Source organism: Muntiacus reevesi, chromosome 3 (assembly GCF_963930625.1).
Source record: "Muntiacus reevesi chromosome 3, mMunRee1.1, whole genome shotgun sequence".
In the NCBI taxonomy this organism is placed as follows: Eukaryota; Metazoa; Chordata; class Mammalia; order Artiodactyla; family Cervidae; genus Muntiacus; species Muntiacus reevesi.
Genome location: NC_089251.1, coordinates 13,476,306 through 13,502,329, shown reverse-complemented (window position 1 = coordinate 13,502,329; position 26,024 = coordinate 13,476,306). Strand labels below are relative to the sequence as shown.

The 26,024-nt window shown below is 46.9% G+C and overlaps 1 protein-coding gene across 1 annotated transcript in view; it reads right to left on the bottom strand.

Annotated features, from left to right (window-relative positions):
• TTLL11 (tubulin tyrosine ligase like 11) overlaps nucleotides 1-26,024 on the bottom strand; it is a 261,722-nt gene that overhangs the window by 146,614 nt on the left and 89,084 nt on the right. Inside the window, exons 4-6 of the mRNA XM_065928526.1 lie at nucleotides 18,302-18,877; nucleotides 5,742-5,837; nucleotides 4,892-5,007 (exon numbers count right to left, since the gene is read on the bottom strand). Of these exons, the coding sequence (XP_065784598.1) occupies nucleotides 4,892-5,007; nucleotides 5,742-5,837; nucleotides 18,302-18,877 (788 nt within the window). The remainder of the gene's footprint in view (nucleotides 1-4,891; nucleotides 5,008-5,741; nucleotides 5,838-18,301; nucleotides 18,878-26,024) is intronic.

The following is a 26,024-nucleotide window of genomic DNA, read 5'->3' as shown; positions in this document are numbered from 1 at the left end:
AGTTTTGTTTTGTACAATTCAGACAGGCGGAATCATTACATACACAACTCAAACTGGCTTGCTTCAGGAGCTGTGACTTATGTGTCACTATCAGCATAACTTTCAAACAGACCCTGATTGACCACATGGTGACCCTGAGAACTAGCATTTGTCTAGTACCCTCAGATGCCATGAAGGCCTCTCGTATGTGTCATTTCACACGATGCCAGTGACAGTCCAGCCAAGGGGAGCCCTTGAGCCCTTGATCGTTTCAAAGACGAGATCAGAGAATAAAGCAACTTGGCCAAGCTCACCGTGCACTGATCAGAGATTAATGACTTCACCCCAGACCTGGCTGACGCCAAGTCCAGTGCCTCGTCGGAACACGAGCTGCTCCTCTGTCACGGATGCTCAGGAGGGATGTTCTTGAGCCCGGGAGCTGACAGGCATACTGGTTTCTAAGGTCCCTGCCAGTCCTGTGCCTCTATCAATAAAATGATGGGGCTGCATTAAACCAGGGGCTTTAGAAACTTCTTGAAGCAGAAAAGATCCTTCCCTCTCAAAGGAAATCTAGAGAATGCCAAAGTATAAAATAGGTCATCCAAGCTCCCCTCTGGTTAAAAAAGAAATGACTCCTGCAGAAATGTCCATCAAGTGACGAATGAATAATAAAATGTGGTATATCCATGGACTGGAACCTATTATGCCCCTATTATTGGGGCATAAGAAGGAATAAAGTACTGATACATATTATAACATGGGTGAACCAAAAACACACTAAGTGAAAGAAGCCAGCCACAAAAAACTCCATTTATAAGAAGTAACCAGAAAAAGTAAATCCAGAGATAGAAAACAGGTTGGCAGAGGTGGGAATGGGGAGTGAGTGCCTAATGGATAATGGGTTACCTTTTGGGGTGGCAAAATATTTTGGAGCTAGAAAGGGGTGCTGGTTGTACAACATCATGAATGTGCTAAATGCCACTGAATTGTATACTTTTGTATGGCTAGTTTTATATTGTGTGGATTTTACCTCCATATGTGTATGCAGAGATATATGTGGGTTCTAGAATCCTATCCCATCAATCGCCCTTCCCCTGCCCCTGCCGTGCCTCCAAAGAATCCTATTAAGTAAATCAATAGTCATCAGATATTACAAAAAGTCGTCATAGTTCAAGACAGCTCTCATATGACAGCTATTTTGTTTCTTCAGGGGCCAAAGGTATATTTTCTCCTAACCCAACAAATAAATTTGTCTGGGCAAGTGACATCATGCTACATGGAAACAAAATTTTCCATTGCAGTCAGCTCCAATGTCAAGTCTAGTTACAGAGGTCCAAAGGCTTTGGTTTTAGGATATGTCGTTGGTTTTAAACTCGAACGTCTACTTTAAGTATACCAGAAAAGAGCATGGGAAGCACTTTTTGTTTGTTCAAATTATAGTAGATAATTTTATTGGTGAGTAGCAAACTAAGCATTACTAAGTGCCTACTATACAGTAAGGTGGCTCAGCGGTAAAGAATACGCCTGCAATGCAGGAGATGACGCAGGAGACTCAGGTTCAATCCCTGGGTGGGAAAGATTCCCTGGAGAAGGGAAAGGCAACCCACTCCAGTGGTCTTGCCTGGAAAATTCCATGGACAGAGGAGCCTGGTGGGCTACAGTCAATGGGGTCACAAAGACTCAGACACGACTGAGCATACACACACTATATAGTAAGTCTTGCACGTTGCTTCACTTAAACATCATTATCTCCATTTTATAGAAAAGGATAGAAGTGGAGGGTTCAGAATAGCTCTCCACATCTTCAACGTCAAGATTTGAACCTCAGTCTCTGCGGCTGAGGAGAAAGTTCTATCCACTATACCCACTCAGTAGGGTCACAGGTCCCTCTCTCCATGGAAGGCATGAGGACTGCTTTCTGCCCCATCAATATACTGACCCCAGCCTACATGCCTCCCCTACTCCTGGGGTGTGTGAAGATGCAGGACACACAGACACAGGGGTCTGATACCCTTCCAAGGCCCGTCTGCATCTTTCTAGAGCAGTTTAGAGCAGTTTAAGCCTTTTTGCTTCAGTCTGTGCCGGAAAACGGAAAACTACCTTCAACAGTCTCGTTGGCAAAGTGTATCAATGAACTGACGAGGGACACATCAGACTCTCTTTTGCTAAGGAGTTGAAGAGCAAGGCAAGGAAACCATTTGTTTTTTAAATATTTAGGTTGGATCCTACTCAAACACAAGAAACTCTGGCTTCTGAAGTTAACTGCTGGCCTAGAAGTCCTTGTGACATCACTTCCCGCAGTTGGCATGACCCGGTCCCGGATTTGAACACACAATTCAGCACTACAACAGTGCTGGCACTGTTGGGCACAAATACAGTGCTTTTCCAAGTTATTCTGAGACATTTGGGGTTGAGAATAATTTCATCCTTTTGGTTTGTATGAAAGCGTTAGTCGCTCAGTCGTGTCCAGCTCTGTGATCCCATGGACTGCAGCCCACCAGGCTCCTAAGTCCATGAAATTCTCCTGACAGGAATACTGGAGTGGGTTGCCATTTCCTTCTCCAAGGGATCTTCCCTACCCAGGGATCGAACCCCAGTCTCCCTCATTGCAGGCAGATTCTTTACAGTCTGAGTCACCAGGGAAGCCCTTGGTCTGTATGGTAAAGTTATCAAAAGGCTGATAATAATTCCTTACATATAACACACTTCACAGATTACAAAATGCTTTCATGGACAATCGTTGCTCATTTTTGTTTTTTTTTTAAAAAGGTATAATTAAGGAAAAATATCAGTAAATGCCATTTAGCTATTAACATACACCCTTATATGGTAGGTAGGGAAAGGGTGAGATGAAAGTATTTTTCTGTTAAGATTGAAGTCAGGTTCTTGAAGCTCTAACTGTTCTTGGTTATCAGTTTAAAAAAAAAAAGAAAAGAAAAGTCAATGCTTTTTAAATTAAAAATGAGGTGCTGCTACTTATGACTTGATAAGTCGTAAAATGCCTTTCCCATCCCTCCCAATGGTCCTGGGCCCATTTAAATTGCTTTTAACTTTTAGATCTGCAGCTCATATGGATCACATCAAATGCCAGGTGCGGGTGGAAAAAAAAACCCAAACAACTAGAACCAGAAAATGAAAGCTGATCACGTTTTGAGGCCATCTAATGTGAAATACAGCAGTCCCCTTTCCTCTCTTCCTGGTTTTGGTGGCAGAGGTTAAGAAGGCTTAGGCCACACAATAGCCTTTGAACTTGTTTCCACCAAAGGAATCAGAGGGTTAACGTGTCAAGGTCCTCTTTAAAAATCTATCCCCCTGAGCCATCCTGGCATGATAGCTGACAAAATCTCCCTGCAGTGCAACCCAGTCACTCAAGACCTAATCTCTTCCAGTGAGATCAATAACCGTTAGAAAGTAGATTTTTGAGAAATGAATTACATTGCAATGAATCTGACCAAGTTGCAATTAATCCACTGCTTTTCCTCAAGGATGGCTAAAAAAGGCAGCTGCATGTGTGTACGAGTAGACCCATCATGCTGCTGCCGTGAGCTGCTGCCGTGAGCTGCTCCCGTGAGGGGTTCCGCAGACCTGACCCGCCACCACTTGGAAGCCCTCGTCGGTGGAGGCCACACCTGGCGGGATCGGCCCACGTGAACCACAGGTGAGCGTTCTCAGCGAGCCCTAATGGCCTTGGATCCGTGCCTTCACAGCAAAGAATGCTCTGGAAGAGAACTCAACCAAGCAGACACTATCCAGCCTGACTCAACATGACAAAGACTCCTTCAGAGTGACATTTCCAGCAGGGCAGCGGTGCCCAGCCTTGGCTTCGAGACGGACTCACCTGGGGAACCTACAGTGTTTCCGTGGTCAGGCCCCCAGCCCAGCCTGATTAAAAGCAGCATCTCTAGAAGTGGGGGCACTTGCACTGGTATTTACGGGAGCTCTCCAGGTGGTTCTGATGTGCGGCCAAGGGGAGAAGCACTACTGGAGGGTGATTCTGACAGTATTTGGGCTCGAGCCCAGTTGGTGAGGGGCAGCGTAAGAGGAGCCTGCGAAGTACCACCTGCTCAGGGAAGTCAGGGTTCCTCACGTTCCTAAACCACAGCTGACAAACACTCTACTTGTCTGGGGGTGTTTGGGTCCAACTGATATGTCAGGGGTACCAGAGTGCTGTTTGAAATGCTTGTCTTTGGTTTTTCTGCCTAAAACAGGCACAGTCATATTTACTCAACCCTCACTTTGCGAAAGCCAGGAATTTGGTGAAAACAAAACCAACAAAATACCCAAGTGACACCATGTCTTTCACTCCAGGGGTGATTCCATGGAGGGAAGGGCTGGACACATCCTCCCATCAATATTCCAGTTAGATGTTACTGGGTGTGTGGGATGAACAGGTATTATAAGGTTGTAAATATTATAGAACTGCCACAGGTTCGACAATTGGTTCTGCAGATTTTGAAACAAAAAGCTTATATTGCAAGAGCGTTAACATCATGAAGAAAATGAAAAGAAAGCGATCCTTACTACACACGTCCAAGTTCCCTGTGGCCCCTTCTCCAGCATTTTGTACTTTTTGCCTATGCTCGAGGGTTTTACAGAGAAGCACCATGTGGGCAATGGGGAGGGAGGGGAGAGTCTGTCACTGGGGGAGAGTGGGTTTTCAGAAAAGACTTTCCAGATTCAGATAATGATTGGCTAGAAATTCATCTGCTGATCTAACTGCAATTGTGTCTCCATATCTTGACCCTGAGTCACCATATCTGGAGGGTGATACTCATAGATGAAAATATGATCTATTAGATTGTTAAAGGTAGAAATCTCACTCATGATGGTAACATGTTTTGAGAACTTGACTTACCTGCTTAGGACATGGGAAGCAGAATTGATAGAAATAAATGATATAAAAAATACTTACTGGCTCTCTCTTTTCTTTTTAAGTGGGTCCATGAGACGCAGAGTGTCTCTGATCACGGCCACTTTCACTTCTTCATCAACAAGACTGGGGACGTTCTCAAACACCCCTGGAGAGAGCTTGAAGGGTAAGGATTCCGTGTTATGGTAGAGACAGGGATTCAGCACCAACTGACCACAAGCACCAGCCCCAGTGGTTGTACTGCCAGAATTGTTTAAAGGCTCCCTTGAGTCTACCTTTAAAATGTCAGTTTCCTTTTCCAAATCAACAAAATACACGAAGGGGGAAAAATAGCACTGGGTTTTTCTCATTATCAAAATGATATATGCTCATTGTAGAATATTTGAAAATATGGAAGAGGTGAAGAAAAGAACCCTCATAATACACCCCCGCCCAAAACCCAGGATTAATAATCGGTGTATTTCCTTCCAGTCTTTTTTAATGCATTCTTAAATGGGGGGGGGGGGGTAAGCACTGCTCAATGTACTATTTATCTTAGGGACTCGAGCATGTCGACATGGCTAAATCATATTCATAGAATTTCAATTAGTTCATCTCCTGAGGCTGACTAATTAGTTCATGTCAAAACTGATGGAAAGGCTCAGCTGCTTCTCCATTTGCAGATCGTCAGAGCTGGAGAAGGGCATGCAGGGAAGTCACCATAGGTTGGATAGGTCTTATATTAATAGACGATGTTCTGAGCTCAACAAAACTGAAGTTATTTAGGTAGGAACAGAACTTGGCCGGGCGAATCAGACAATATCGAATCTTGTTTAGCCAAAGGAGCAGCGAGAAGAGTGGGAACATTCAGTTTGCCTGGTAAGATGTTCAATGAGATACTCAAAATACTTACTTCTTGCTCGTGTTCGATTCTCATGCTGGGATTTGCATTTACTTCAAGTAGTATAGGCTTCAGATTTTTCATGAGAAGAATGTCAAAGCCTAAAATCTGGGGCAGGATAAACATAATTCAGAATTAGTTACAGTGTCTTTTCAGGAATCAGGTACTGTATTAGGGGTATTAAGGTGAAAATAAATTCCAACTCCACCCCCAACCTGGGCCTTGACCCTGGCTTCTCTCATCCATAACCCCTCTTCCTCTGGATGGACTTGTCAGGCCAAATGGACAGCAGAAAATTTTATAGGGGCCTTGGTAATGGGATGAGGTCCCATGGTTCATTTCAGCACCACTGGTGTCATCTAAAGGGCTGTAAGATGATGACCTCGCTCTTGTTTAACAAAACCACTGCTCATCCCTAGTCCACACCTATGAGTCAGAGCCTTTCAGGGTGGAACGCAGCCAGTGTATTTTCAATAACAAATCCCCTGGATAATTCTGATAGACCCTCCTACCCAAGAAGAAGGGAATATTTATTAGGTGCCCACTAGGCACCAATTATCATACAATGCACGAATAATTCACAATCTTGATTCATTCTCACAACAGCGTATTTGAAGTAGGGACCATACCCTGTGTTTCACAGAAGCAGAAAGTGAGTCTCAGAAAGGCTTTCAGAAAGGGTTTCCTTGAGACTGCTCCTCTCGTAAATGACAGAGCTGGATTTCAGAACTGCAGAACTAGCTATGTAGTTTGTGGGACCCGGTGCAAGATGGAAATGCAGGGTCTCCTGCTCAAAAAGTATTAACAAATTTCATGATGCTGAAACAGAGCATTAAACCAAGCATGGAGCCCATTGGAGTGTGGGACCCTCTGTGACGGCACAGCCCACACACCCCTGGAGCCAGCATGCACCCATGGCCAGCTTTAGCGCCTTTGCGAATTGGCCAACCACCCACTCTTGAACCTGGCATTCTGCCTCAGGTGTGGCTTTGTCTTCTGGCCTCTTTCAATTCCTCAAGGAGTCCCCTGCTTGGGGTAAGTCATTTCATTCCCTCTGTGCATTTCATTCCCTCTGCCTGAAACAGCCCTTTATCTAGATAACATCTCCTCACCCTTGAGATTGCAGTTTCTAATTGGATTCAGACGTGGACTCTGAGGATGCCAGATTCTCGGGAGGACTGTCATTATCTCTCTAGGAGGTGATAAGGTAGAAGAAAACTCCTAATATGAGCGATACCATCCCCAAGCTTCAAAAAGTAACATGGAGAATAAAGGAGGGGAGAGAACAAAGATACAGCTGCATAGCCTCCTCTGCAGACTCAAGAAGAAAATATGAGGGGAAATCCATCTACTTGTCTATCTAGAATATGCATTAGTTAAATGATAATTATTAAAGTGTAGTTTCATCCTTATTAATGAACTCAGAGCCCGAATGACCATTTGGGGGTGGGGGCAGGGTGCATAATTCAAGATGAGGTTATTCTTCAAGAAAGGACAATAAGGATGAAAAGTTGGGAAAAGTCATCCTCACTCTATTTTTCTTTCCCTGGTCATAAGAAGAAAGGAATGGAAATTCAGTAGAAAATGTTACATGTATTATAGATCTGCTTAATAATATATGACAAGTGGATATGAGTGATGAGGCCTGTAAGAGACTCTGGTGACATCATCAGTCTAACTTCAGACCTGGTCTGAGACCTGATGTTGATGAGCCTACGAGAACAATGGGAGGCAGTGTCAGCGTTTATCATCCTGCGTCGCGGACGCTTACTTTTTGCTGCATCTTAGAAGCTTGGACTTGTCCTTTCTCAGCCTGGTGGATTCGTCTCAGCTCAGTGCACAAGGATTTCACAAATCCACAGCTATAGGAAAGCTGGAGAAGAGGAGTGGCAGAACTTCACCAGCCACAGGGACCCGCACCCAGCAGTTGCATAAAACTTTCCAGAGCCTAAACTTTGGCGCATGTAGTTGACTGTGTTGAGTCTTGTGTGGGAGTGCTTTGGAGCCAGACTTGGGCTTCAATCCAGTTCAGTCTCTCATATTTGCTACACAATTCTAAGCCTCTGTGAGCCTCACATAACTCATCTGAAAAAGTTGGGCATAACCACAGCTACCTTATAGGGTAGTTGACAATGGAGGCAAAAAAAAAAAAAAAATGAGTTATGCTCATCTTAAAGAAAGTACTCAATATACTCTGGCTCCCTTTCTGGTTTCCTACTGATCCCATCAATAAGAATTGGCACTATTAGGTTTGGAGTCCAGAGGAACTCATTTCAAATCTTAGTTCTGCCTTCAGTTTGTGTAACTACCAGCAAGCGACTTAGCAGCTCCAAGCCCCAGTTTCCTCACCTGTAAAACGGGCATAATAGTGCCTACCTTAGTCCATTCATTCATTAAACACTGAATGCTTCCTGTGCCCTAGAGGCTCTTCCAGCTTCCAGAAATACAGGAGTGGACTAGACAAAGTACTTACCCTCATGGAGCTTACACCTAGTCAGGGAGACAGGAGCAAGTAAAGATAATGGGACGTAAAATGTTTTGCATGGTACTTAGTATTTAGTATTGAGTATTTAGTATTTCACATAGTATTTAGTGAAAGTCATCTTTATAGTTCTTCAAGAGTTCAAGGAAAGATGAATTTTCCCCCAAAGTTTAATAAAAAATGGAGCGGCAGTGGGCCTCAAGAAACAGAATCACAAAACTTGGAGGAGCTTAGAGTTGGTCTTTTCATAAGATCCCAGAATGTCAGAGCTGGCAGAAAATCAGGAATTTATTTGGTTCAGTGTTTTTCAATATGAGATTATTTTGAGGGGGAAGCACTGGGGAGACCAGATCAGATCAACTTTTATCTTTTTTACATCCTGGGGTTCCCAAGGGAAAAGTATATATTTATATCTACACATCTATCTATCTGTCTATCTATACCAGATTAGTAGTATATATACATATATATACTACTGATCCTGGCTTCCCTTGTGGCTTAGTGGTAAAGAATCTGCCTGAAATACAGGAGACCTGAGTTCAATCCCTGGGTTGGGAAGATCTCCTGGAGAAGGAAATGGCAACCCACTCCAGTATTCTTGCCTGGCAAATTCTATGGACAGAGGAGCCTGGTGGGCTACAGTCCATGGGGTTGCAATGAATCAGACTGAACAATAACACTACTAATCTAATCTAACATCCACTTTGCACATTAGAAGCCTGCAGCTTAGAAACAGGAAAACCTCACTCCAGCTTGGTGGCAGAGCAGGAAATGTCAAATGGAGAGAGAGAGAACTTTTCAGTTATGTGATACTCTCCACCCTCCAAGTCATTCAGTCAGCAATGATGTGTTGCTTCTTACAGGGTGCCCTGGGGACTCAAAAGATATCTTGTCCTTCATCCCTCACCTCTGGAAGCTTCCAAAGCAAGTTGTAGAGAAAAGGGCCCTGAGCTATTCATTGTAAACTCCGGTAAAGCCTCCAACCTACATTCCAATGAGAAGGAATTATCTCCTGAGCCCCAGAACTACACATCCAGCTGCATCCAGAGTATTCCCAACTTGGAGATCCAACATCCCTGACATTCAACATAACCAAACTCACTATCTGTGATCAGCAGACTCTAAGACAGTCCCAATGATACCATGTCCTGTATTCATGCCCTTTTGTAAGCCCCTTCGCCTGAGAGTGTGCTGCACCTAGTAATATTTTTCTAACAAACAAAATAGGGCAGAAATGATGAGATATCATTTCAAATATTAGATTATATAAAAAGACTGTGGTTTGCATCTCAAGATGCATTATCTTACTCTCTTGTTCCCTCAACACTAAGGGAAGCCAGCTTCCATGTTGTGAGCTGCTGGATGGAGAGGCTGAGATGGCCTCTGGAACTGATGTCCCAGTCAATAGCAAGGGGGATCTGAGGCCTGCCAACAGCCATGTGAGTGAGCTGGGGAGGGGATCTTTCCCCCGTAGCCTCAAGATGACTAAAGTCCTAGACAATATGTTAACTGTAGCCTGTGAGGGACTTTGAGCCAGCAGCAGTCAGCCAGAAATCTCTCCTTCCTTCACATCTAGCTGCTCACAGGCCCTGTACATTCTACCTCCAAAACAGCTTTCTAGACCTGGCCCAATCTCCCTGTTCCTAGTCTAGACCAAACCCTCACCATCTTTCACCTGGACTACTTTAATACCCGCCCCCATTCATTTCCCTGCCCTCAAACTCACCCCTCTAATCACCTGGCACAAAGGGCTACCAGAGTAATTTTTCTAAAGTGCAAATAAAATGTTAGGACCCCTCTACCTAAAATCCTGGCTTACAGGAGGAAGCCCGAGTTCCAGAGCATGTCCTGCAAATTCCTCTATGACCAGCATCTGTGTCAAACTATAGCTTTCTTTTCTCCGACTCAACGCTGCACGCCTTGGGCTCTAATTGTGCTGAACTGTTAGTAATTCTGGGCTTTTCAAGTGGTAAAGAATCTGTCTGCCAACACAGGAGATCCCAGTTCAATCCCTGGGTCGGGAAGATGCCCTGGAGAAGGAAATGGCAACCCACTCCAGTATTCTTGCCTGGGAAATCCCTTGACAAAGGAGCCTGGCAGGTACAGTCCACAGGATCACAAAAGAGCTGGACACGACTTAGCGACTAAACAACATTAGTAGTTCTAGAATGCTTTCCTGCTCTCTGTCCTTATACTCTTCTACTTGGAGGACAACTTTATTTATCAAATACTTATTGAGCAGCTACCAAACACTAAGTAGTATCGCAGGCACTGGGGATAAAGCAGTGGAGAAGACAAGGTTTGTGCTAACTCCTGGCTTCTTGGAGCTTCATAATAGGAGAGAGACCACAAGCACGTAAATATCTACGACAAGGTGAGAACATAGAGTGTATACAGCGGATGGAGGGAAGGGCTTGGGGGTCAGGAAAGGCCTTTCTGAGAAGGGGAGATTTGTCATTCTGTTGTCTTCTGGTCTGCACTGTTTCTGATGAGAGGTTTTCAATTATTCTCCATTCTTCTGAACATGATGTGTCTTTTCACTCTAGCTGCTTTTAAGATTTTCTTATTGTCACTGATTTCTGATAAGTCTTGGTGTGTGTGTATGTACACATTAGTGTAAGTGTGGCCATTTCTTCAAATATTTTTCTGTATCTTCCTTGTCTCCTCTGCTCAGGAAACTCCAATTACACAGATTTAGACCATCTGATATTGTACCGTAGGTGACTGAGGGTCTGTTCACTTATTGTTCCTGTCACTTTCCTCTCTGTGTTTCATTTTGAATAAATTCTATTTCTATGTCTTCAAGTTTGCTGATCATTTCTTCTACAGTATCTAATCTGCTGTTAATCCTATCCAGTGAAATTTTCAATACGGATATTGCATTTTCTTCCATTTGGTCCCTAGAAGTTCCATTTGGTTCTTTTTCATAGCTTCATTTCTCTCTACAATAACTATTTTCCTTTAAACTTTTGTACATAGTTGTAGTAGCTGTTTTAACATCCTTTTTGTATTAGTTTCATTATTTCTAATATTTATGGGACTGTTCCTATTGATTTTCCCACTAGGTATGGGTTGCCTTTTCCTGCCTTGGGGAATATCTAGTGGCTTTTTATTGGACAATGGACATTTAATGCTCAGTATCTGGATTTTGTCTTCTTTTTAAAAAGTGCTAAGTTTTTAGGCCAGACCACCTTACCTGCCTCCTGAGAAATCTGTATGCAGGTCAAGAAGCAACAGCTAGAACTGGGCATGGAACAATAGACTGGTTCCAAATTGGGCAAGGAGTATGTCAAGGCTGCATAATGTCACCCTGCTTATTTAACTTATATGCAGAGTGCATCATGTGAAATGCCAGGCTGGATGAAGCACAAGCTGGAATCAAGATTGCCGGGAAAAATATCAATAGCCTCAGAAACGCAGATGATACTACCCTTATGACAGAAAGTGAGGAGGAACTAAAGAGCCTCTTGATAAAAGTGAAAGAGGAGAGTGAAAAAGTTGGCTTAAAACTCAACATTCAAAAAACTAAGATCCTGGCACCCGGTCCCATCACTTCATGGCAAATAGATGGGGAAACAATGGAAACAGTGACAGACTTTATTTTCTTGGATTCCAAAATCACTTCAGTTGGTGACTGCGGTCATGAAATTAAAAGATGCTTGCTCCTTGGAAGAAAACCTATGACCAGCCTAGACAGTATATTAAAAAGCAGAGATATTACTTTGCTGGCAAAGGTCCATCTAGTCAAAGTGATGGTTTTTCCAGTAGTCATGTATGGATGTGAGAATTGGACCATAAAGAAAGCTGAGAGAAAAAGAACTGATGCTTTTGAACTGCAGTGTTGGAGAAGACTCTTGGGAATTCCTTGGACTGCAAGGAGATCAAACCAGTCAATCCTAAAGGAAATCAGTCCTGAATATTCATTGGAAGGACTGATGCTGAAACTCTAATACTTTGGCCACCTGATGCAAAGAATTGACTCATTTGAAAAGACACAGATGCTGGGAAAGATTGAAGGCAGGAGGAGAAGAGGATGACAGAGGATGAGATGGCTGGATGGCATCACTGACTCGATGGACATGAGCTTGAGCAAGCTCTGGAAGTTGATGATGGACAGGAAATCCTGGTGTGCTGCAGTCCAGGGGGTCACAGAGTCTAACATGACTGAGCGACTGAACCGAACTGAAGTTTTTAGGCAGTCAGTTGTTTGCAGATTATGTTGATACCTTTCAGACCTATTATTTAACTAGGTTGAGTTTAGAGTAACTTTCATCCCAGGGAAGATTCAGTCCATTAGGACAGAACTTCTCTGCAGTCTCCCTTGAATGTGTCCAGTAACCACCAAGCACCCTCCACACTGGCTCTTCGGAGCTTGGACATCTCCCTGCTCCGTGTGAGCTCTGGTTCATCTTCTCAGTTCCCTGGTCATTCTTTGCCCACCTCTGTGGATTAACCCTCCGTACATGAATAGCCCAGCACTCAGCAAAGGTGTACAGTGATTCCCATGCAGGTTCCTGTAGGGTCCCTCCTTTAAAGAATTCTACCCACAGAATTCCAGCCACCTTGGCATTACTAAATGCTTATCTCCATCACCTCAACTCACTGAGATCACAGGACTCTGTTTAGGTGGCCCCTCACCCCCGCCCATGTCTTGGAGAGTGCCTCCGGACAGAAAGCTGAGGCAACCGTAGGCGCATCTCGGCTTTTGTTCCCCGCTTTCCTTGGGGATTACGATGCCGAGCTGTCTGTTGTACAAAATCTGAAAACACTTCTTTCATGTACTTTGTCTGGTATTCTAGTTGTTTTCAAAAGAAGGTTAAGTCCAGTCTTTGTTACTCCATCATGACCAGAAGCCAAAGACTCAGGAGGTGATGTATGAACAGGGACTGAGTGAAGTGAGCAAATAAGTCATTTGAGGAGCTGAAGACGAGTGTCCCAGGCAGAAGGAACGGCAAGAACATAGGCCACTTCTGACGAACAGTAAGGAGTGAGAGAGAGGGAGACAGGAGATGAGGTCAGACAGAATGGCAAGGGATAGATCATGTAGCATCTTGCAAGCCATGGTAAGGAGCCAGGATTTTAAGTGCAATGAGAAAGCCATCAGAGACTTTACACAGGGAAGTAATTTGATCTGACATGTTTTAGAAGAATCACTTTAGCTACAGTGAGAAAAATAGGCTACAAGCAGCAAGGGTGGGGAAACGAACATCAATTAGGAGGCAATTGCAGTGATACAAGTACAAGATGATGGCTGTCTGGACTGGGATGGAAGCAGCGGTGTTGGTTAGAAGTGGTCACACTGGGATTTCCCTGGTGGTCCAGTGGTTAAGACGCCGCACTTCCAATGCAGGAGGTGCAGACAAGCTGCCTCGTCTGTGCTCTCCCATAACCCTGCACATTTCCCCCACGGTGCTCACGACTCCCACATGGCCGTCTTCCCCACTGCACTGCGTGCCTCTTAGGGGCAGGACTGCAACCTCGCCCACACCACGCGCCCACAGCTAGCTCAGGCCTTGTGTCAGTGGGTGACCAGCATATGTGTCTTAAAGAAGGAAAAATAAAAAAAGCTTACATGTCAAAAGTGGTCGAGGAAGGCTTTATGGAGAAGGTGGGATTCGAGAAGTACCTTGCCGGCACTAGATTTTACAAGACAGGGAGAAGAGGAGAGAGCGTGGGAGAAGAGGCCAAGCCAGGAGAGAAAGAAAGGGTGGAATGGGGGAAACACAGAGGATGTCCAAGAGACAGGAGTCACCCGTGTTTGGCAGACTGGCGTGGATCTGGGAGGAACAGGGAAGCGAGGCTGAAGCCAGGCTGGGAGGCAACGGGGGTCAGGACCTGTTTCTCAAACCGTGCTCCTTGGAACACCAGTGTTCCATTAAGTTGGAAATGTGACTTGCTTCCTGGTTTCCCCCTAAGTTCAAGGCACTTCTTCGTAGACCAGTTTGAGAGCAACTGTCGTGACCGATAGCAAACGATATGACATTATTTATTAAGTGATTGCCACCTGCTGGGTACTCTTCAACACAGTTTTCTCTCACGCAGTCTCACAACAGCTCTGTGAGGCAGGGACCAATATTCTATTTGCAGATAAGGAAACTGAGGCAGAGAAAGGGGAACTTGCCAAGCTCTCCAGCTGGAGTTGCTGGAAGCAGGAGCTGGGCTTAGTGCAAACCCAGGGCGCCCGAGAACAAAACCCAAGTCCATGTGTGAGCGCTGAGCTGCTCCTTCCCCTCCTTCCTGTGGGGTGTCTGGGGCTGGTAGTGGGGGAGATCAGAAGAGCAAAGAAGGAACAGAAGAAGCACCTTGGCACTTAGGGAAGGTGCCTCCTCCGAACACCGAAGAGGATCACAGCCAAAGAGAGAAGTGGACCCAGAGCGAGAGGAAGACAGAAACCCAGCCGTGGAACTGGGATAGAAAAGTTCACAAAAGCTGATCTGGAAAGCTCTCCTTGGCGAGTGCATTTCTGCCACATGAATCGTCTACACCCAGACGGGCCTGACTCTCTAAGCCGGGGTCACAGAGCTGCCCTCCAGAAGACTGACGGGGGAAATGTTGCTGGGGGCTGTCTGGGCAATGACAGGGGACAGACCCGAATGACAGGGCAGCCACGTTCCTAGGCAACAGATTACAGGAAACCTGCCCACAGCCCAGCCATGCCAGCCCCTGCTCCGGGCCATCACAATTTCCCAAGTAGTTATTGTGGCTGTGATTGGAAAGGGGTCACAGTCACGTGTTTAAGATAAATGTAATTTCGCTGGCTTAGAGTGTATGTTCTGGAATGCTACAGTCTGGGCCAGGCCTGGCTACAAGCGAAAGGGGCAGCCATGACAAAGAAAAAATGCACTATATATGCACAAAACGTTATAGTTTGCAAAGCCCTTTATCACCTTGATCTCATGTGAGTTAGACGACAGCCCTGTGATGTAGGTGAGGAAATGGAGGCACGGAAAAGCCAAGCAACTTATATAATGTCATACAGCCAGTCAATGTCAGACCATGTGTTGTCCCTAAATCTTTCGGTTCCAAGTTAGTTCAGGTGTTTGAGAGCTAAACTTACAAGTGTTTTAACAAGTGATAAGGATAAAGAAAGCAAGAGAGGACTCCCAGGAGAAAAAGATACTGTTTTCTCAGTCACTGTGAATCTGAAATGTACATTAAAACAGATTTCAAGCATCTAATGCTTTGTCGGCTTCCCTGGTGGCTTAGTCGGTAACGAATCCACATGCAATTCAGGAGACGTGGGTTGGATCCCTGGATCGGGAAGATCCCCTGGAGAAGGAAACGGCAACCCACCCCAGTATTCTTGCCTGGAGAATCCCATGGACAGAGAAGCCCGATGGGCTACAGTCCCTGGGATTGCAAGAGTTGGACATGACTTAGCAACTAAACCATCACCATCAAAGCATTTCACCCTCATTACTTCACACTGCTCGCAAGATGGCAGGTGAGGAGGTGAGTGTAGGTGATTCACAGAGAAAGAAACAGAGGCTCCGGGTGGTGAGAAAATGTGCCCATGGGGCCCCCAGGGGGAAGAGGATGAACTCCTCCTGGAGGGTTGCTTCCGGGCCTGTGCTCCTCTCCCGACCCCAGGCCTGGCAGCACTCAGTGTGGTCGAGCAGTGGAAAACGCTTACAGGCCTGCGGCTCCACGTGCCAGCTGCGCTCTGTCCAAACCAGCGGCTCCCTCTCTGTCTGCCCTCCAGCTGGGGCCCTGGTTCCACCCTGTGGCCGCCCCATGCCGCTGGTCCACAGCAAGACAGGCAGAAAAACCACGGCCCTGGCCCTCCACCCTGCACCCTCGCTGTGCCAGGGCTCTGCGGCTTGGCCACGCACGAGGGCCCACATGACGCTCCCGGAATAGCTGTCACTGTTGAGCAGATGTGACCACGCAGTCCCCTGGGATGACCCCTGGATGCCTCCACGTTGCAACTCTCTCCTTCACCCCAACCTTCCAGTGGCTCAAGCCAGGACTTGTTTTCTCTGGTCCTGCCTCTAAGCTGTGCCCACTTCCCCTTTCTAATGCCCTAAGCCTGATGGCTGAGCTGGACATCCTGCCTGGGGTCCAAGTGCCTAAGGACAGATTTCGGATGACAATTACCTCCACCACCACCACCACCACTCCCCCGCCCCCCACCAGAACTGACCACTGCCTGAAGGCCTCTCTCCAAAGGCTTCCACCAGCCTTCCCGGAAATCCTGCTGACTGGATCCCACTATCAGGGTAGCCTCTCTGGATCGGGGGCTGTAGCTTGGGACCAGCCTCCTCTCCTGCTGCCGAACCAGCATCCCCTCTTGTCAGAGATGCCGCCTCGCTGCCTCCCCCTCCCCCTTCCTGTTCCACGCTACCCGCGTCTCTCCTGCCGCAGTCTTTAAAGGACTAGAAACAACTCAAACGTTCAATGATAGAAGAACCGATAAAGTGTGCATATTTACAATGGGATGTACAGCCGTGCAAATGAAATGGAAACGACCTACCTCCACGCAGAGTCAGAAAGAAAGTTGCAGAAGACTATGTACGTGATCGCAGTGTTTTTATGATGCTCAGAAACAAGCAAAATGATATACTCCTTAGGGATATATTCACATATAATAAAAGGTTTTTTTTAAAGGAAGGAAATGGTAACGAGAACGTTCGGGACGATGGTTACCTCGGGGTGAGGAATGGGATCAGGGAGTAGCACTGTAATTGGAGACGTTGGGTTGGGAGGTAGGTTGGAGATGATGCTTTCGTGCATCTGCTTCGTGGCTTACATACATGCTCTACGTATTCTTCCTTATATACTAACTGCTTCAAGATTAGATCGAGTGGGTCCCAGAGGTGGTATTTTGTATCATCTGATCCCTAGCCTGATTTATCTGCAGGAAACTGCATGCCTATCAAGCACCTGGACTCCGGGTCTCCGCCCACCACCTTCACGGCCAAATGACCTGGAAGGATGCACCACCCCCGTGTCCATCTCCTCCCTGCCCAGCGGCTGATTCAGTGATCCACACACCACCCTGTCCCTTACTGAACGGCGGTGCCCAAGGGGGTCTTCTCTGGCCTCTGCTCACCCTGCAGTGTCTCAGCCCTGTGACTATCTGAACGCTGATGCTCCCAATCTCTCTCCCACCCAGCCCTCTCTCTCCTGTACTCCAGGATCAGATGCCCAACGTCCACCTAACCTCCCCACTTGGGTGTCATGCAGGCCCTTCAAAGCCATGTTCAAAAGTCCAACTCCTGACCCCTGCCCACGAGCCTGGCCCCCTTCCGGCGGCTTCCCTCCGTCTATCCAAGCACCTAAGCCAGCCGGGAGTCAGTCTGTCTCTGCCTCTTCCCGCCAGTCTCTCCACTCTCCCCCAGGATGCTCTGTCTCCCCGGCCCCCTCCAGTCTCGCCTGCTCCATCGAACTCTTACTCCAGGCCCTACTTCTGGGACGTCTTCCCAGACCACCCTTCTTCCCACCCAGAAAATGCTAGATGGCCCCACAACCTCACAGCACCTGGTATGTTTCCTCTATTCCAGCACTTGTGACACTTTATGCAAATGGATTTTTTTCTTTTTTCTGGCCATTCTACGCAGCATGTTGGATCCTAGTTCCCCTAGCAGGTAGCAAACCCAGGCCCGGTGCACCGGAAGCATAGAGTCCTGACCACTGGACCACCAGGGAAGTCCCTACACGAATTGCTCTTTAACTTATTTGTCTCCCACAAGGGCACAGATTCTCTCCATCAGCCAGCAGGGACCTGACTTCCAGTCTCATTAGTACCTCAAACAGTGCCTGGCCCCTGCTAAGCAGGTGGTGAAAACTGCAGGAAGAAAGAATGAATGGGAGGCACTGCGGCTTTCCACACTGCTCATTTGACTCTTACAAGCACCCTTTAAGGGAGGTTTACTCTTAGTCTCATTTTACAGGTGAGAAAATGGAAGTAACTTGCCCCTAGTCACGCAGCAGGAAGTTGGACCCTGCTTCACACCAAAGCCCATGCAGGCAACCATCCCTCCACCCCTCTGACCACCCCGCCCCCATCCCTCACCCCACAGGAGACCAGGGAGCCCCCCAAGGGCCCGGTCAAGGCCAAGAACTCCAGTTGGAAACTGGCGCTGGTTACCTGGAAGCAGGTGGGGCCTGGCCTCCCTGCGGGGATGTCCGACTGGTAGAACACTTTGAGTTCCGGGGTCAGGGCAATGACGGTCTTGATCACCAAGGAGATAATATCGGACCAGACCTTCTTGATGTCAACACCCTTGGAGGACAACCTGTAGAGAATGCTAGAAAAAGTCCTTTTGCTGCCCGTGCTAGTACTGTCCGAATGGATGAAGTTCCCGCTGTGGATGTTCAGGGAGTAGTTGGTCAAATGCATGAAGATGTGGTGCAGGTTTTTGGGGCTGGGCTCCTGGTACGGCTCCGTACAAAACCGAGAGAGTCCGTCTTTGGCTATGTAGATCTCTAAGGGCTCTAGAGACTTCAGTAGGACGTACAGACGGATATCGAACTTGAGTTTGTCGATGAGCAGGGGCTTGCAGATGTACTCCTGGACCACCGCCGGCCTGCTCTGAAGCGTCCCCGACAGGCGGATGTCATTGGGGTCTTTGATGAGGTAGATCCCGTCTCCCTGACAACCACTGTCAGGCTTCACGATAAAAGTGGGCTTCCAGGAGGGGTCCCCATCTTTCACCATCCGAACCTGGGGGAGAAAAAGGATGGTTAGCGCCATGCTCCTGTCCTCTCTGGTCCCTGAGACACAGCAGGACCTTGGCAAATGGTGAATGAGGGACAGAATGACCCCACCTACGTAAGGACTCACTCAGTACCTGCCAGCGAGGTAACACTGTGCCAGGTACTGAGGCAGTGACCTCCAAACTGCCCCGATCTTGCCTCCACAGTGCAGCCAATTTGCAATCAGGAGACCGGGGTTCCCACCCCAGGTCTTGGCCGGTTATTAGCTATCACCCTGAGCAAGTCCTGATAGCTCAGTTGGTAAAGAATCCACCTGCAATGCAGGCGACCTGTGTTCGATCCCTGGGTTGGGAGGATTTGCTGGAGAAGGGACAGGCTACCCATTCCAGTATTCTCAGGCTTCCCTAGTGGCTCAGCTGGTAAAGAACCCACCTGCAATGCGGGGGACCTGGGTTCGACCCCTGGGTTGGGAAGACCCCCTGGAGAAGGGAAAGGCTACCCATTCCAGTATTCTGACCTGGAGAATTCCATGGACTGTATAGTCCATGGGGTCACAAAGAGTCATACATGACTGAGTGACTTTCACTTCACTTCACTATGTGGGGGGACTATTTGAGGCACTTTACAGAATTTATTTCATCCAGCCCTCACAGAACATATGATTGTTCCCTTTTCGTAATATAGGAAACAGGGAGCGCAGGCCTGGAAGTCAGAATGTCTGGGCTCATATCCCCGCCATGCTGCTTCCTCTGTGACCCCAGGCAAGTTACGTCAATTATCTGTGTCTTCCCCGTCTGTAAAATAGGAGTAAGATTGTTCTGAGGATTAAATGAGATAATACATGCAAGGGTGAGTCCCACTGAAGCTGACACATGAAAGGCAGCCATAAAGCCTAGGTGCTGCTGGCTGTTTTTTTTGGTTTTTTTTTTGAAACTTTATAAGAAACTCCAAAGTCTGTATTTAAAGTGATTATAGCGTTGCTGTTTTTTAAAAAATGAAGTAACTTTCTGGCAGACTGAGGGGTAGAACCGGGATTGGAACCTAGATCAAGGGCTCTGAGGTGTGTGCACCGTTCTCTGTACTTCCACGCCTCAGTCTCCTCGTTTTAAAAATGGGGATATAAAAATCTTCCTCCCCGGATCACTGTAAAGAGGAAATAAACTGCAGTGTGCACAGGGCGGAATGAGCCGCTACAGAGAGCTCACGCGCGGGAACTGTTCGTTTCAGCTTCTGTGTCTCTCATTAGGTTCATCTGGTAGACTCACTCAATCCTTTGATCTGTTGAGATCTTCTGAAAGTAGATTCTGTCATCCTAAGATCTGCTCTCCTCCCAGCTCCAGGTCAGCAGGACACCCACATAATTACCCGGGGCGCTTGACCGGCGCAGACACTCAGCTTGGCTCTGCACCACTCACACACACCCAGTTTCCCCCAGACACTTGTCTGATCCTTGAGAGGTTTTCATCAGGAGAGGGGAACTGGAGGAAATTTAAAGGTGGATCTGGTTTTTCGTTGTTGTTATTTTTAAATTTTCAATGTTTTTTTTTTTAATGTGGACCATCTTTAGTCTTTATTGAAATTGTCACACTGTTGCCTCTGGGTTTTTCTTTGTTTGTGGCTTTGCTGGGTCTTCATTGCTGCACGGGCTTTTCTCGAGTTGTGGCGATCAGGGGCTGTTCTTTGTTGAAGTCTGCGGGCTTCTCACTGTGGTGGCCTCTCTTCTGCGGAGCACGTTCAAGGGCACGAAGGCTTCAGGAGTTGCAGCGTGTGGGTTCTGCAGCTGTGGCACATGGGCTTAGTTCTCCGAGGTACGTGGGATCTTCCAGATCAGGGACTGAACCCATGTCTTCTGCATTAGCAGGCGGATGCGTTACCACTGAGCCACCAGATAAGTCCCCTGCCTCTATTTGATCCTTCGGGTTTTTTTAGCTGCAAGGCATGTGGGATCTGCACTCCCTGATCAGGAATTGAACCGGTCTCCCCTGCACTGGAAGTCGAAGTCCTAACCACTGGACTGCCAGAGCAGCCCCTTATTGGTGAATTTGAAAGAGGGAGCCACTCTCTGCAGCTTTTGGCCTGGAAGAGCTCGAGAGCGAGCTTTCCTTCCTTGCTGAACCTTAACTCGGAGCTGAGCCGGCGTGCCCCAACATCAGACTCGCCTGGCCGCACACCTTTGCTGCGTAAGCCCAACCCAGGACATCTGTGCTCTGGTTTTACTTATCTCTCTGATCAGCCTATATTTCTAAGTGAAGCTTTTGCCAATTCCTTGGGCACTATCAGTTACTCCGGGCTTGTAAAAGATCGTTAACAATGGAGGAAACACTTAAAGCCTTAATAATGGTCCACATCCATTGTTTCCCCTCGTCAGCAGGATCCGAGAATGGAACTTCACGGGAGATCAATGCCGGCCTTCCAGGGCCCTCCACCGAGCCTACCTTGCAACAGTGACCTTGACGCTTAGGTAGTTATTTAATATTCATCTGAAGTGTTCATACGTTTGGCCCTTTACAGTAAATATAAGCGTACTGGAGAAATGGCAGTTATGGATCAAGAAGTGAAAAATGTCAGGTTTGCACTGATGGGTAATTTTTCCCTCTGGAAAGCTTTTGCTGTGCTGAAGATACCAACAGTTCAATATATTATTGGCCACAATATTTTCTCCTTTGAATTCACTGTATATGCCTTAAATAAATTAAACTACATGGTCAATAGTCTCTGTCATTCACTGCATTACTGAATATTTCTTCTGTTCTGCCAGAGTAGTACCATACGAATCAAGATTATTAATACCAACAGGATCATGGAACCTTTAGAACTGGAAGGATCCTCGGAGATCAACGGCACCCTATCCTCTCATAATTCAAACGGAGCAGTGGCGGCTCAGAGAGGTGACATGAGTGGCCTTGGGTCCCCTAACTGGCTATGGGGATGGTTAGGATGAGAACTGGGGCGTCCCAGGTGGCGCTCGTGCTAAAGAACACCCCAGCCAACGTAGAAGAACTAAGAGATGTGGGTTCTATTCCTGGTTCCGAAAGATCTCCTGGAGTAGGAAATGGCAACCCACTCCAGTATTCTTGCCTGGAGAATCCCAAGGACAGAGGAGCCTGGCGGGATACAGTCCACGGGGTCGCACGGAGTCGGATACTACTGAAGCCACTTAGCACACAGCCAGGATGAGAACTGAAGCCTTCTGACCCCACGGCAAGTTCCCTGTGCCCTCTTTATCTCCGACAAGATAAAAAAGGTCTCTTTTTCCCTGAGTGCTATTGGAAAGATTCTCTTAATATGGCAGACAGAATGTGAGCTCTGGCCACACGCTGAAGAGTTTGGCCTCTGAGCTTGGCCTTCTTGGAACTGTCATCATAGATCCTGAGTTTGCCAGGCCGGCCTCAGTTCCAGATCTTCTGTCTGGGCTCCTGGCTTGCTCCAATATAGGCACCATTTGTGGGAAAGCTTCATAGCTGTTCTGAGTGTCATTCCCCAAGCCATCAGACCCCTTCAGTAACTTCTATTTTAAAACAAGAAAAAAATTCTAGAAGTCACATTCACTTTCCTCAGAGGTTTTACTCAAAGGTGACCTCTTCCCCCCAGTTATTAAAGTTATTAAAGAATGAACGCATTGGTTCTTAGCAAGAAGTCATGGACCAGAATCTAAAGATAGTCTACATAACTAGGCCCCAGGCCCAGAAATTCTGACTTAATAGATCTGGGATGAGACCTGGGCATATATGTATTTGAGAAAAAGCATGACGGGTAATTCTGGTGTTCACTCCGTTTGAGAATCACTGGGCTAACGTGAATTAAATAAAAATGCAATCTGGACCCTACATACTGAATGAAGTTTTACACATTAATGCTAACCAGAATATGAGAAAAACTTGCACTTGGGCTACAGCTGATGGTCTCACCAGTTTCACCCAAACATGCCCTTGCATGTGAAATTCATTATCTTGTAACTGTATGCACAGGGTGCTGAGAGAGGTGTGCAGAGGATGAAGTGACCAGATTGCCAGGCACTCATCGGCACTATTGAAAATTTTTATGTCTTTTACTGCCCCCTAGTGGATATTTAAGAAATGTGACCAGGAAAGACTCGCCCCCCGGCCCCCCCAATTCAAAATTTGACTCTTCTTAGTCATTTGAACACCTGGTGCAAAGAACTAACTCATTAGAAAAGACCCTGATGCTGGGAAAGATTGAGGGCAGGAGGAGAAGGGGACAACAGAGGATGAGATGGTTGGATGGCATCACCAACTCAATGGACTTGAGTTTGAGTAAACTCTGGGAGGTGGTGATGGACAGGGAAGACTGGCGTGCTGCAGTCCATGGGATCAGAAAGAATCGGACACGACTTAGCTACTGAATAACAACAACAAAAGCACTCTATAAGATGCTAAGGGTCGATCCCTGGGTCGAGAAGATCCCCTGGAGAAGGAAATGGCAACCAGTATTCTTGCCTGGAGAATCCCATGGACAGAGGAGCCTGGCGGGTTACAGTCTACAGGATCACAGAGTCAGACACGACTGGAGCAACTTAGGGCCCATGCACACAGTCTTAAAGAAGCACCACCACAAAAATTTCCCTCTGCACTACTGTCAAGGTAAGCTCATACTTTGAATGAATGAAATCTCTAGAACGTCATGGTTAGCCAAGGTAGTACTCAGTTCTCACGCTGTCTGTCCCTTAAAAACACTTCAAGTGTTCTCCTTAATACACAGATTGTTAAAAAAAGTCTCCCTCGGTTAAAATTCTCTGTCTATATAAAACTTTTAGAATTACGGGAAACATAAGTATGAAATACAGGATATACATACCAGGTAAAATCAGTGACTTTTATATTCTTCAAGGTGGTTTTTTGTTGCTGTTGTTCTTTTCCAAATTTACCATTTAAAAAAAATACCAGTAGCAGCAAGTGTCTCTGGATATATTTTCATAAGGAATAGTTCTTGGCAAACAGATGTTTGTACGCCCATGTTCATAGCAGCTTTATTATCACTAGCCAAAATGTGGGAGAAACCTGAGTGCCCATCAACAGATGAATGGATAAACAAAATGTGGTATGTACATACAATCGAGTATTACTCAGCTACAAACAGGAAGGAAATTCTGACATTCACTACAATGAAACTTGAAGACATTATGCCAAGTGAAATACTCCATCACACTAAAGGAGAAAACACTATATGGTTCCACTTGTATGAGGCACCTGTATGCTATCCATGATAAATGGCTTCAGTCGTGTCCAACCCTTTATGACCCCATGTAGCCCACCAGGCTCCTCTGTCCATGGGATTCTCCAGGCAGGGATACTGGAGTGGGTTGCCCTGCCCTCTTCCAGGGGATCTTCCCGACTCAGGGATGGAACCCGAGTCTCTTATGTCTCCTGCGGGCAAGCGGGTTCTTTACCGCTGGTGCCACCTGCATCAGGTATCGGGAGCAATCAAATTCAGACAGAGAGTTGAAGGGTGGTTACCAAAGACTGGGAAGGGGGAGGAATGCGGAGTGACTGTGTGATGTATACAGAGTCTCAGTTTGGGAACACAAAAAGTTCTGTAGATAGATGATGGTTATAGCTATTCAATAATCTGAATATACTTAACACCATTGAACTGCACACTTTAAACTGGCTAAGATGGTAAATTTGATGTTATGCATGTTCTACCACTTTGAGTTAAAATTTTTTCTTTAAAAAAAAAAAGTAGTTTTTGGTGAGTTAGAATGAGTACCGAAGTGAAAAACAGAAAATCTGGATTCCAGTCTCAGTTTAGTTAGGAAACATTTGACTGTGTGACCATAAGAAAGTCACCTGACCTCCTAGACTTTGTTGTACTCATCTATACAATAAAGGGGGTCACGCTGAGGTCCCTGGCTCCCGCCAGCTAACAGGTTCTGAACAATGATTTATCTTGACATCACCCAGCGGAAGGCTGTGCTACAAACCCACGAGTGATGTGAATCAGAGGAGGAGGGCTGATGCGGGGCTGCGGTGATCAGCGCACCAGGGTGATCTACGGGAGCAGGAGCCCCCCCGGATGGGAGACTTGTGATGCACTCGAGGGAGTTGGCTGGGCAGCGGGGGGATGCAGGCTAAACTATTTCGAGAAATTCAGCCATGGGAATACCAAGCCACAAAACATTATTAGCAGCGAGGGGGCAGGTAAGGGGGCAACTGCTGAAGAAATACTGTGCGATAGCGGGGACGTCAAAGCCAGTGAGAGCGGTCCTTTGTAACTCGGGTGGATTTGCATCCAATCTTAGCAACCGAGACCCCTGGTGTCATGGGCACAAGAAGCAGCTTGGCAGCGAAAAACAAGCCTCCGGTAGACAAGCAGATGTTATACAGTACATGCCGGGCGGGGGCGGGGAGCAGCCCCTTCCGGTCTCAGCCAATCCATCCTCACGTGGCCAGGGGCAGGGGTGGTGGGGGAGCAGGGAGGAGGGGTGCAAATTCCTCCTCCCAGTGTACCAGGTACCAGGCAATTTCTGAGTCAGGAGAGAAGGCGGCGGTCTGCAGCTAGGTTACTGAGGGCCAGGCAGGAAGGGGCATGGTGGAAGGTAGCCAGGTGAGGCCCAGGGGAAGAACAGGTAGAGTGCTGTAGCAGTGGGGTTTTGAGAAGGCAGGAGAGAGCAGGATTCATTCCAGTGGCTGGAGAACAGCCAGTGGGTGGAGTAGGGAGTGCCCTGGAAACCCCGCTCGTGAGACTTTCAGGGGCCAGATCACCAGGGCAATAACATTAGCACACACCTACGGGGATTTACTACGGTCAGGTGCTGTTCTAAGTACTTTACCTGTATCATCTCATTTAACCCTCAACAACTCTTATTTTACAGATATGTAAACAGAGGCCCAGAGAGGTTAAGTAACTTGGCAAAGGTCACACAGCCAATTAGATGTGGAACTGGGATCTGAATGCAGTCAGGCTTCTGGGCCCATGTCTAGAATGCAGCGTGGGATGTGTGTGAAGAAGGGCGATGGGAGATGACCAAGCCCGGGGAGGAGGCGGGGCCTGACTGGGGAGGGTCTTGAATATCATTTGAGGGGAGTTTGGACAATGTCCTGAAGTGATGATGGCAAGCCACTCAAGGCTTTTGAGAACCTAATTATACAGCTGAATTCTGCTGGTTCTGTGGGGGAAAGCCCTCTGGTTGGACG